The 13,731-nt window shown below is 35.4% G+C and overlaps 1 protein-coding gene across 1 annotated transcript in view; it reads right to left on the bottom strand.

The window, feature by feature from the left end:
* LOC145662080 (uncharacterized) overlaps positions 1-13,731 on the bottom strand; it is a 113,126-nt gene that overhangs the window by 78,197 nt on the left and 21,198 nt on the right. Inside the window, exons 2-3 of the mRNA XM_081727420.1 lie at positions 2,299-2,346; positions 1,298-1,338 (exon numbers count right to left, since the gene is read on the bottom strand). Of these exons, the coding sequence (XP_081583546.1) occupies positions 1,298-1,338; positions 2,299-2,332 (75 nt within the window). The 5' untranslated portion in view covers positions 2,333-2,346. The remainder of the gene's footprint in view (positions 1-1,297; positions 1,339-2,298; positions 2,347-13,731) is intronic.

Raw genomic sequence — 13,731 nt, 5'->3', positions numbered from 1 at the left:
TGATGCAAAACTGAAAATTGTTGCTACCTTTCTAGGCAATGACTGCTACAGGCTGTTTTAGAAACGACATTAACTTATTATTAAATGCTTCATGACTTTAAATTCTAAAATTTCGCAACACACTCTATGGAACTGCGCGCCATACCAGTTTGTCATGGAACACTGGTTGGGGACCGCTACTCATTCCAGCCGATATTTGAAACTAATATTCAATACTAAATATGAGTTAAAGAAACAAATTAATCCAATTATCCAGTTATATGATTGGAAAAGCTGACTATATTATATTCTTACTGTCTGTGTCCAGATTTAATTTTTCAGAAAAAGTGAAGAAGCATGTAGAATAATATTTGAATTGTGTATACAACAAAAATATATGAATTTGATTTAAAGATAATAGATTCTTTTATTTTCATGTTTCTTTCACGTAGTTACAGCTCTAATTTACTGTTGTTGCAGTCTAAAGATATACCACCTTATGCAGAGTCGTTTTGACATATTATTAACATTATACTAAACACGTAACTACTGCAGGAAACATATGTTAGTCGAACTCTTTAGTATGGCACTAATCACGCGTCATTACGACTCTCCATAAGGCTCATAAAATTAAATAAACCACTTCCGAGCGGAAATCTTTGTAGGATACTGTTCAAATTCATAGATTTTCACTAAATGTCAGAATATGGATTACAAACTTTGTATTCATTCGTTTCCTTACTCTAAGAAAATTGAAAGGAACTTCAAATACACTAACGTGCGTTGAAGAAATTTAAAGATTGTGAAGTTAAAGAATATTAGAAAGTTAGACTAATGAGGCTATGACAAAATGATTTCAAGGAGGCAACTATTCCTTTCGTCTGCTTATTATTGTGTTTATTGATACCCTAATCAGTTTGGAATAAAGTTCTTCATTAACTTCTTAATTTTGAACCAGCAAATAGGTATGTTGGAGCAGAAATTTTTAGCTGCGTTATGTGTGATTAGCACATTGTCTTTACTTCTGCTTTTCTAAACAGCCGTTCAGCTCCTGTTAATGCAAATACCTCTCCAAGTATATCAAATTGATATGATTATATTGAAAAATTATGTGTTCTCACAATCTATCGAATCCAAAAACTACATATCACGAAACTTGTACTAACAATTTGGTGATACGTGACCTCAAATAAGAGACCTTACTCGCTATAAGCCGTTAACTATAATAATTTGGACTTCTCGGTTAGAGCATATTCATTGACTCAAAAAGCTATGCGTAATGGCTAGTCATTATGAAAATAAAATTTCTTTTACTTGCCTTTATAGAGAGTTGTATTTCGGCAACGCATAAACTGACAGCTGAAAATAGAAAACAAATATGCAAATAATTATATATAATTTGCAATATATTTTATATGTATATTATATTATCATGAAGTTTAATATTTGAGACAAACTATAAGCATGTTCGATTAATATTATTACCTTCTACAGGAGCGAAGATAGAACTAATATTTGGAAACTGAACCTTCTCTACATTTACCACATTTAGTTAAACACGTACAAACTATACAATGTTATACCTTAACTTTGAGAACTCGAGGCTTCTTGACTACGCTACCGATCTTTTAGAATGTCAACAGTGATAGTCTTTGACAGAAGGTTCACCGCTCAATAATTATGGAAATTGGATTTCGGTGGAATTGCTTGAAACCGTGATATGTTGTATATATTGTGATCCTGAGAAAAAAAACGTCTTAATGGGGATAACCACTAATCACTGACAGTTTGGCCACTTCAGGTCCACGTTTTTGAAAACAACAGAAGGTAACGGTATTTTGGATATCGATGGAATTACTTGAAACTGTGATATGTTGTAGATAGTGTGATCCTGAGAAAAAATCTCAATGGCACAACCTCCCATCACTGACCGTAAATTTAGACGAATTATTCTCTAAAAGCTAGAAACATTCTTAGACATAACATTAACTTGCGAAATGTGCATGTATATATGTGGTGTAAATATACCATATTACTAAAATTTTCTCCAATCATTATTATACGTTTGAAGAAGATTTTTCTTTTATGTTCAAACATAAATAACGAAGAAAATTAGTTTGAAAGATATTAAAAGGATATTATTTTTTTAATAGACATAGTAATAAATCCTGAAATTATGAATAATTATTAATATAATTTTCTTATGCTTAATGAAAGGTAAGCTAGGTGCGTAAAGATTTTAAACTCTACACGATTGAAAACCAAATCTAGTTATTAGATAATAAATCGAAACTAAACTAAGAGAATATCGACACTTACCAATATATAGGATGAAGCAAGTGGACTTCAGCATGGCGTACGAAACGGCTATAACAAAGAAAATATTTTAAGGTTATTAAGTAGAATAACTTCAAACAGTAATATCATGTACTTTATTTAACTGTTTCTTTATGAATACTAAGTAAGCCCTGCAAATATATCAAAAGATGGAATGCAATGGATTGCTATGTTATTTCTGTAGTATTTGCTATTTACTTATAATCAAAATGCAAATTTGACAAATAATGAATGGATTTTTTTTTTGAGTTTGTTAAACTCATTAATTTTGTATATTTACCATGCTTTGCATTTAAAAGTTATGTAGTATCATTGCATAACTTTTTACGTTTCTTTTTCAGTTTTTTGTTCCACAAATATCGTACTCGAAATTCTAGTTTAATTAATGACTGATGAATTTCCTAGTTAACCTAACTTTGCAGATCAAATTATCTTGACTACATTTCTCCTCCAATTCTGTCATGGAACACCTGGCATTGTTTTTCTTTAGAGAATATCCTGAAAATATGTTTATAGGTTGTTAATTTGCAGCGATTCTTTATCATATACATGCATCGCCTTCACAATGATGAACTCAGAAAAAACATGGAGGCTTCATAGTGTAGTGTGATATCCAGTTATTCTTTCTGAAAGAAATAATGTCAGTACTCACAGAATCACAGCATCCTTTTAATGTACGTCTGACGTAAGCTCTCGTCGTCTCTAGATTGCTTTTTGATTTTAGTATTAACCGTAGAATAACAACATTGAACAGCCATGCTTGCTGTTCATATTTGCTATGGTTAAACTGTGTGACAGGCGGTTCTACTATCCTTATAAACATCAATGCATAATTTGCCCATACAAGCAGAGGTAACCTAGATGAGGTTACGCATAAAGTACCTTTGAGAGAACCTCCTTTCACATTCGGTAGAAGATATTTTAATTGTAACTAAAATATGATTTCAAATAGTGGTTCCCAATCTTGTGGGCGTGAAGACCGAGGAAGGGGCCCAAGCAATTGATACAAATAAACAACATTCCTAATTACAAATATTACGAATGTTGTAACAAAGAGCAGGTAAAGTAAATACCGTACAAACACAAAATAACTATTGAGCTCTGCAAAAAATGATACTGCACTACATTGGTATGCAAAAGTCTTCCTGGAAACAAATATACATTATTATTATTATTATTATTATTATTATTATTATTATTATTATTATTATTATTATTATTATTATTATTATTATTATTATTATTATTACTTAAGACCTTTAGCATTCAATCTGCATCTGATATCGCAGACAAGTCAGGCAAAAAGCGTATACATCTAATGGGTGGGAGGGAGAGGAGGCAGAGTATGCAAGGTTTACGAAGAGGAAGGGAAGAAGCGCCAGGTAAATAAGGTTGGGAACATCTGCTTTAGACAAAATAGTATGTCCAGGACATAATTTTCCTGAACATACTCACGGAAACCACGGAGTATTTTTCCATTAACTTAAGCGGAATTTTAGCGGTTTCTACGGCAAACGTCAAAATCAAAACTAGTAAATGAAATTAGTAGGTGCTGGCATCTATTGATCTATTAATTTTTAAACGCAAATAAAAATGCATTTATTCATGCTAGTCTTCAAATTGATTTAAATTGAAAAGTGCATTTCATAAATACAAATACAAATACAAATACTACTACTAGTACTACTACTACTACTACTACTACTAATAATAATAATAATAATAATAATAATAATAATAATAATATAGAAAATAATTTATTTATTTATTTTTATTTATTTATTTAGTTCATAAGGACAACACAATAGGATTAATGCACAGTTACAGTTCGTATACATAATTATCTATCATACACTGTTGTACATACAGGGGGTCCATAAAGTCCTGCAGGAAAGTAAAACTCTGTAACTTGGAAACTACGTAATGTATTAACAAATACTTTTTGGTGTATTTACAGAAGAGTTCAAAGTTTTGTTTCAGCTAGTTAAGGTTCATCGCCAAACCTCCAATTGTGTACCATTCACGTCCAAACACTCTTGCAGTCTTTTTGGAAAACCAACAATTGCATGTTGGCGGTGCTCGTCTGGAATGATCAAACTCACATCAGTTATTTTGTTCTTGAGATCGTGCAGATTAGCTGGCTTCTGTGAATACGCCTTGGTCTTCACGTGTCCCCACAGGCAGTAATCACAAGGCGACAAAACTGGTGATTTTGCAGGCCAAAGTGTGGGTCTCTTCGGCCAATCCATCTCTCCTTAAATTTTTCGTTAAGAAACTGTCGAACTTGAAGGGCAGATTGCGACAGTGCTCCATCCTGTTGCAAGTGGGCCTCATTAAGGATGCCTAACCTAGCAAGTTCTGGCAAAAGGAATATCTATAGCATGTTAAGATAATCTTTACCATTTACTGTCTCTACCTCGAAGAAAATAGGCCGATAATGTGGTCCATTGAAACAGCACAACACACATTGACTTTGGACTTCCCTGCTGGTGCTCCTCGAATTCACGTGGATTTTCCACATCCCCAAATTCGGCAGTTGTGCCTGTTCACTTTTTCCGACACCTGAAATGTGGGTTCATCTGAAAACAGAAATCGAAACAGATACTCACCATCTTCTTGTAAGCGGGTAAGCATTGACTCACAGAATTCCGTTCTCATGTCACAGTCTTCCTCTATCAGCTCGTGCACAAATTTTAACTTATAGGACCGGACCTTCAAATTCTTGCGTACGATCTTGTGTAACGTTGACTTCGGTATTCCCAGTTCCAATGACCTACGTTTAAGCGACTTCAGTTGACTCCGCTCCGCTGTCCTGCAAGGTGTGAATCACATCGTCACTCGTTCCTAGCCTTCCACTGCGTGGTAAATCTGACACACTTCCGGTTTCTTTGAACTTCTCGTACCACCTCTTGATACTTGTTTCTGCTGGGGGTGTTTTCCCATACGTTGTTTGAAACTTCTTCCGTGCTGAAACGCGAGATTTTAATTCCGCAAACCACAAAACACATTGTGCCTTTTCTTTAATAAGCGCCATCTTAAGTCACGTGGTTACCAGCGCAAACGTCATCGAACATTGTGGCCAGCATTGAGCATTGTGACCAGAGCAAAACTTTAAACTTCCCTTCTTCCAACCCCAAAAATGTATACACTTAAACGTAACGGTTTCTAAGTTACAGAGTTTTACTTTCCTGCAGGACTTTATGGACTCCCTGTACATAATTATACGTCGTTTAATTATGCAGAAGTTATTGCCTGACAATTGTTTTGAACTCGTTTTCGGACATACTAAATACATCTGCTAAATGAAATCTTATCATTTAGTTATATGAAACACACATTTTCCACAGAGGAGACTTATGTAATATGTCCCAGTAATTGCTGGTCTAGGATTACCTATTGGGACACGTAATAACACTTCTGAAACTAATTTTGGATAATCGATTTTACCGTTTACACTGAAAAAAAGGACTTGGTCAGGAATACTAAATTTGTTTGGTCAGGGCATTTGGTCACTTTATTTGGTTAGTTTAGCCAAAATTTGGTCATTTATACGAAACTTGTTTGGTCATGAACACTATATTTTTTGGTTAGAACATTGGTTGATTAATTTTTTTATGCGAATTAAATCTTAAGTGATTTGGTAAAGATTTGGTTTCCTGACCAAAATGTTTAGTTACAAGGTCACGTGTATCCATTTGATTTCTGGGTAAACATGGCGAGTATGAAAATGAAGATCGCGGTTTGAGCGTGTGAGTGAAAGTATAGTGTTTCTACCTGAAAAATAGATACCACGTTTAACTAACAATCACAAGTTTACACCTCTTGGAATTCAAAGGACCTTTTGGAAGTGTAAAACAGACTTCTGTCTGCATTATATAACTTTCAACACAAAGTCCCAATGATGTGAAGTGACAAGTAATTGTCACTTGGCGGCAACACAATGGATCTCGTGAGCATCACATTAAGCAGCTGGAACTTACCGCTGCTAGTCAACGTGTTTCGAGGTACGCTTATTTTTTCGTTCTTATTACTTTACTGTTAGTTAATGTGTATTGGCTATTTTATTGGCTGCAAATTTGGCATAACAAATGCGCCTTAGGTAAACTCTACAATACATGCTCCAGCTGCGCATCGATATGTAGGACCACTTTAAAAGGGTAGGATACAGTAGAGTAAGATAGGGATAAGTAGGGTAGAGGTAGGAACGGGTTAGCTTAAATTTAGGAAAGTTTTGACCCATTTTCATAGAATTAATAGAGTGTTATTTCTATTTTTATTTTCAGTTTAGTACGTGTACCAACAGTATTTGGTTGTTGCTACCAAATGTTTTGATCAAATTCACTAAATGCGGGTTTAGAATTTACAACCTAATTATTTCGTTCCAAGAACCAAACCTGGATAATTTTAACCAAATTTTTGGTATTCCCAACCAAATGCTACTTATTTGGTCATTATTTGATCAAAATTACCAAATGCTTATTTGGTAATAGTAACCAAATACTAGGTTCGTGCAACCAAACAAATCGTAACCAAATGATTTCGTACTGGTGACCAAACGTTTGGTTAGCGCTATATTGACCAAACGATTTGGTAATCAGCACCTATTTTTTGATCAATCTGACCAAACCTTTTTCTCAGTGTAATAACTTATATAACAACGACAAATCAAAAACATTTTTTCTAATGTTTGAAAACTAAAATTCCTTCTAAATCTTCATAGGGGACATACTTTGGGTAGAAACTGGCAGGAGAATAGCAGAAATTAATAACAATAACGCTCTTAAAACAGAAAATAACTTATTATTATCTATAAAGAAAATTGAAATTTATGCCAAGCCAAACAAATTCATGCATAATATAAATTAATTTCGGTGATAGTTTTGAGGTATTAGCCTAATTTGCTTGGCTTGACATTCACATACTTCCAACTTTTTACAGATAATAGTAATGAATTACTTTCTGCTTTTAAACGCTTTATTAAAATTACGCTCATATTTTCTGCTTTTTAGCGTTGTTGTTTTCTACTTTTTAGCGCTTTTGTTAAAATCGATTATAATTGTTTTCTTAAAGAATATTTTATCAACTCGATTTTAGGGCATTTTTGAAGGCAATTATTTTTCTTCCTCTATAATTTTTCCACTTTTTCGTTACCCCAACAATTTACTTAGATACCTAACTAAAAGCGGGGCGGCAACTTCCTATAAAGTGGGTCAGCGTACTAAACCTGTGTGATCAAGGATGAACAATTTATCTTGATACGCTCTCATATCTTTTGAAGTAATGGTAAAAAAAACACGGATATTTTGTACCATGCAAGTACCAGCAGGGGAGCATTATTTGGCATACTCTGTAATACTACAAAATTAACAGTGTTGCCAATCGAACATTAAGTTGTGTTTTTTTAAATATCACTACATATTTCAAAGCTACATATAAAACAAGAACATATAACAATACACTTGTTATACAGTGTTGCAAACTAAGGACACCAGAGTATCACAAACATAGAAAAACAATAAAATTTTGGAAGGGTCTACAACAGAAATAATACAAGTGATTATTTATTAAATTGGATAAGATACTTATCTAAATGCTTTTTCAGAATAAATGGTTCTGAAACAAGTCGAACTTTCAATTCCTTGTAACTTTGATCCTATTCTTTAGAAATTAATCATTATCATGGTCATGGTATTATACTCTAAAATACTGTAAATGTGTATTACATTGTCTCTCACGTCCGTTAGTACGCCTGTAGAGGCCACCAAAATTTGAATGTTTATGAATCTGTAGCGTCCTTACTTTCCAACAGTTAATAGTAACAGTGATACTGTACGTTTTCGTTTGACGTGTAAATTTGAAATGTGTAATAAACGGATGTAGTGCCCGTTGAATAAAAAGAAGAAGAAGAAGAAGAACTTGAATTGGGAAGTTTTTCGGACATTTTTCTAAAAGAACGACTCAGGTGATTTTGTTTCTATTTCATAAATAATTTATTTCATTTATAACTTGACAATATGGCACAACTCACCTATCCTGAAAAATGTACGAGGGATAGTTTATCCTTGGGTGTAATTTTTTTGCGGACGATTTTCTCCATATTTCATGAATAGATATTTCATTAATAATTCTACAGTGTTGCGTATATTACTCGCTACGAATAAATTCAGAAGGGGTAATTTACTTTTGAAGTGAGTTTCTTTTCATATCGTTTCCTCAAAACGACTCAGGCGATTTTGTTCACACTTCATAAATAAATATTTGCTCATTATTTCTATGATGATGCGCAAATGACTTCTTTGAGAATATTCCTTAAGAGATAGTTTACTCTTGGGAAGGAGAAAGTTTAGTGAGATGGTCCGTACACTTTTATCATTTTCTAGTAACAAAATTTCTCATAATCAATAGTAGAAAATGTTATAGAAATTAGATTGTTAATTTTACATTGTTTCACTCAAATGTATACATAGTTCTGTATGCGTGACTAAATTTCCTTTACCTTCTCTTCTCATATTACGAAATGTGACAACAAAACTTGTTACGTTTTGCCACTAAATACCTACATAACTTAAAAAGCTCATTTATTGACTTTTTGAGCATACCAACATAAAAGCTCATTTATTGACTGGAGAGTACTCGCACACCTAAACATGGGAAAGATCATTACATAGATAAATACGTAGTATACAGATTGTAACCATAAACCTTGTTCAGGAAAATATATGAACCATTATATAGTATGTAACTAGAGGTACATGAGCAAGTCTTCCGTTGTGGAGAACATACTACACCAAGTTAATATTGTTGCTCACCAATACACATAATGCCGTCAACGATGCAAGTGGTTACATTTATTATTCACTATTACATTGTAGCACTCGCAAAGGATTGAAGATCTCAATGTGGTGATACTGAAAAAAGTGAATCACTTAAGATAATGGTTATGTCACGGATGCAAACAGAATACACTGCAAATCATTAATTATATTGGCGCAGTGGTCAAAAATACTATGTAGTTGTATTTACAAGGATAAGTCACAAATCTTGCAATATTTCAGTAATCCAAACAGTAGACGGATGTATACGCCGTAATCGATCGTAAGTACAAGTTCAAATTGGCCAAGATGTAGTGTGGCAAGCGGACTATTTAACACGAAGTCTGCTATGTCAGTATCGTCAGTCACTTTTTAGTGGCAATGACGATGATCGTTCACCAACATCTGATACGTAAACTGTTACTATATGCGCTCGAATTCGGGCATAACTCTGAAGCAGTAACCCAAAATCTTTGTTATGCGTAAGGGGAAGATTCAGTGAACCAAAGCACAACAACTAAAATTTCGTGCAGATTGTAAAAATGTCGAACATCAGCCAAGTCGCAAAATGCCCCAGGCTAATAGTGTCTGAAATGATACGACACACACTTGAAGAATATTCATCCTCCAATACGCGAAGATTGTCAAACTGGCTCGTCCTTGTCGCAGTCCACTGTAGTGTGTCACCTTCATGAACTCGGGAAACCATTAGGAGCTGCCACCACACAGAAGGAAAATGGGTGGGTGTCAAAAACTGCTGCAAAATTTACGTGATGTGCGTTTTCTCAAAGAGATTGTCAGATGCAGCAAAAAGGAGACACTTCCAGAACTGGTAACCAAACAGGGTATGTAATTGACTTCGAGTTCGGTCCTGCGTAATGGCTACCTTATTCCGAACAGTTGGAGCGGATGTATACTGTACTGCTGCAATACGCCAAAAATATACTGTACTGGTGAACTGAAATCGCTTTCTGCTGCAATAGGATAACGAAAACCACAATCGATTTGAAAAATACAACGAAATAATTCAGGAACTTGGCAGCTCGAGCTGATGCCACACCCGGCTAGTTATATTCCGGACTAGGGATGGCCAGAACCGGTTCCTGGCGAAATCGGTTTTCAGGTCTGAATGGATCGGGCTCTAGAAGATCCGGTTCGGAACTGGTTTTTCAGATCCAGGTCTGAAACTGGTTCTGGAATCGGTTCTGAAAACCGGATCTCCAAGGAGGGAACCGGTTCCTCTGGAACCGGAACTTTGTGGCCATCCCTATGTTAAATCCGAGCTGCTGGCAGGCTGTGAACAGTGTGCTAGATGAAATGGTGGAAGCGACAGGCAGGCGCCCATACGGCGGCTGCTTGTCTCATTGAGCTAAACAAACTGGGTAACTAGCAAACTCATTGGCTAAACAGGCCAACTGGCAAACTCATTTGGTTAAAAACTCACTGGTGGAACAAAAAGATTTTTTTGTGAGTGGCACAAGCGTGTCTGTGCGGGGAGGGCACAAGGGCGTGGTCCTCTTTGCAGTGTTTTGAAGGTGAACCTTGTGCCTACTTTACGGGTCTTTCGGGACTTTCGGATCCAGGTCTAGAACCGGTTTTTGAACCGGGTTTCTGGATCCAGATCTGGAACCGGTTTCTGAGATCTGGTTCTGGAACCCGGTTTTCTGATCCAGATCTGGAACCGGTTCCTAAGATTCGGTTCTGGAACCGGATTTTTGGATCCGGATCTGCAACCGGTTCTGAAAATCGGATCTCCACCGCCGGAACAGGAACTTTGTGGCCATCCGTCGTCCTGACCTTTCCCTTCGAGTTACTACCTATTTCGGTCCATGTCACTCTTTCTCAAATCATGATGCAGCACTAATCAATAGGAGGTGGAAACAGCAGTAACTGAGGTCTTTGGCGACTCACATTTGAAAATATTTTAGGCTTAAACTACATCGACTATACATAATTGAAAAATCGAACTTCTGTAATGCACACTATGAGTGTAGCTAAAGAAAATGTAAAACAAGAACAGTAAGAATTCGAACCTAGGACCATCCACGTAGAAGTCCCTCATAGTAACCATTCATCTAACACATAATGACGTAAACGTACTTTTTTCTTAAAGTTATAGGTTCGCATCCAAGTGACATTCTTATGAACATTTCCATTGCTTTTTATTTATTTATTTTTTTCCAAAAGTCGATTTGTGACGATTTGTTCCATTTTACACTAGAGTTTCGCAAAAGATTACAGTGCCCAACATAATTTTTGCCTCCGGGAAAATAATAGGTGATTCTGAATGATTTTGGTGTGTAGAAAACGAAAATGATAATAATTTTTGCACATCACGTCACAGTTCTGAGATATTGCATAATATATATTTCGCTCATACATGGAATTTATTGAAATGAAGAACGTAAAGTAAGGCTAGTTAACATGGGCGCCTGAAGGGGAGAGCAGGATGGGGCCCGAGCCTCCCATCTGGCTCATGAAAATGTATAAAATTTCTTAATATTTTCTTAATGTAAATAAAAAAATACCAAACGTACTATAGCAGCCAGGGATTTGAGCCCCCCTTAGAAAATTTTCTTCGGGCGCCCATGCTAATTAACCGTCAATAATCGAAGAGTGGAAGTTTAAAACACTTTGCCATAAGGACATTGTGCCTCTCAAAGTCCTTTTATATGTTTTTTTAAATAGATAACAATTATAAGCAGTGTTGCCAATAACGTCAACACTAGTATCACTAAACGTATCGGGTAAAGTCTCTGGAAACCTTAATTGTTATGGAAATAATGCTATTTTATTCGCTGTAAATTTTAAAAGTCACTAAATCCCTAGTTTAACAATGGTAAACAAAGCAAATATCGTCTCTAAAATGTCAAATCATTAGATTTAGGGACAAAATCCCTAATTAGCAACATTAATTGTGAGCAGGATTACAAGAGGCAGCACAAACGCAAGCGTTTGTAAGGAAGGTAAGAGGCATATCTCGATTCAATATAAGGATCAATGGTGTAGATATAGCCTGACAAAAGGGGATACTTAATAATGAAATCATCATCAAAAGTTTGAATAGATATTTCCAAGGTCTTTTATAAACATCTTATCTCCGTGAACCCCAAAGTTTTCAGTAAGCAAGATTCAGTAAGCTGTTTTAAAAGAGAGTTGCACGATTTTATAAGTATGTTAAAACCTTATAGGCGACACCATGTAAGAATCTATATTGAAACGTTTTAATGTATATGTAATACAGTAGGACCTTGATTATCCGACACAATTTCCGAGCTATTTCTCAGCCCCTATTCAATCGTTCTGTTTCAAATTTTGCAGAGTATAAGTAGATATCCTTAGAAACATACCTTTCAAATTTGCTGTAAATCGGTTGAATAAGGGCTGAGAAATATCCCGAAAACTGTATCGGATAATCGTAGTTGTACTGTCTATAATCCGAATAATGAATCTGTTCATATCTTTTGAACCTGACATAACAGGGCATTTTCATGGTGATTTTCGAAGTCAGCGTGACCGTTTCATTAAGAATCCCCTTTTTCGATCGCGGAGGTACAAGAAAAGAGTTTTTATTTGTTGGGCAGTGTACGTCTGAGCATTTGGCACTACTTTATCAGACGGTTCTATTAAATATAACTCAATTAAGACAATAGTAACAAACATTAACTGCCCCTATCTTGTCAACTTTTGGAACACTCCATTCTATTAATTTCTCAACGTAGCTAAAGCACAACTACATGAATGACTGCGTAGAGTTCTCCGTGGCTGAATGGATAAAATCACGGTTCGATAGCTAAAATGTCCGTGGTTCGAAACCCATATCGGAAGCTGAAGATTTTTTAAATTCTTAATTCCCCAGATCTTAAGATATTCCTCCCCCTTCGCAATCATCTGATGCTATATAAAGAGTCCTCCGCCTTAATTCGACAACTACCTGATGTGATCCTCGCAGTTCGAAAATTTTCCTTCTTCTGTTTCACAAAATCACAAATTTCGTCATAATATGGATGTTGTAAGATCATTTTTCCTCACATTCTGTACCTGCATAGTAAATCATCCCTCTCTATCTCCATACTTGAATCTCTCAATGTCGTCCACTATGATCCACATGCGTTGGGATCAAACCTTCGACTCTTGAAACCAAAGGTAAGCACTCTAGCAATGTGCTATCGTAACTGTGTAAGCTTATTGCTAAAAGTAGCATCATTGTAGATTTTGTTCGAGGGGCATTCACCGCTGACATAAGAATTACACTTTTTATATCAGTGGTTATTATACATTTGATCAAACAATATGTGTTTATCAAGCTCAAGGGAGGAGGAATTACATCCTGTTCTGCCCAAATGACGCACCTGGAACGTTTGCTTGCAAATACTGGGAAACGAAATTAATCATTGAATACTATTCATTTCTGTCAGTAGAGTTTAGATCTCTATGTCTGCATTAGAAACATTTGGAAACGCGAAACCTACTGCCGTGATTGAGAATTTTCATAGATTTCAGAAGGAGTATCTTCCTAGCTTGATGTGATACGCAACCTTTGAAGAAGGGAAAGAATGCAAATAAATGTGTTTATGAAGCTATGGGAACATTTTGTGACATT

Source organism: Thermobia domestica, chromosome 10 (genome assembly GCF_964235325.1).
Source record: "Thermobia domestica chromosome 10, izTheDome1.hap1.1, whole genome shotgun sequence".
In the NCBI taxonomy this organism is placed as follows: Eukaryota; Metazoa; Arthropoda; class Insecta; order Zygentoma; family Lepismatidae; genus Thermobia; species Thermobia domestica.
The sequence above is the reverse complement of the archived record's forward strand: the minus strand, read 5'-3'. Positions and strand labels throughout refer to the sequence as shown.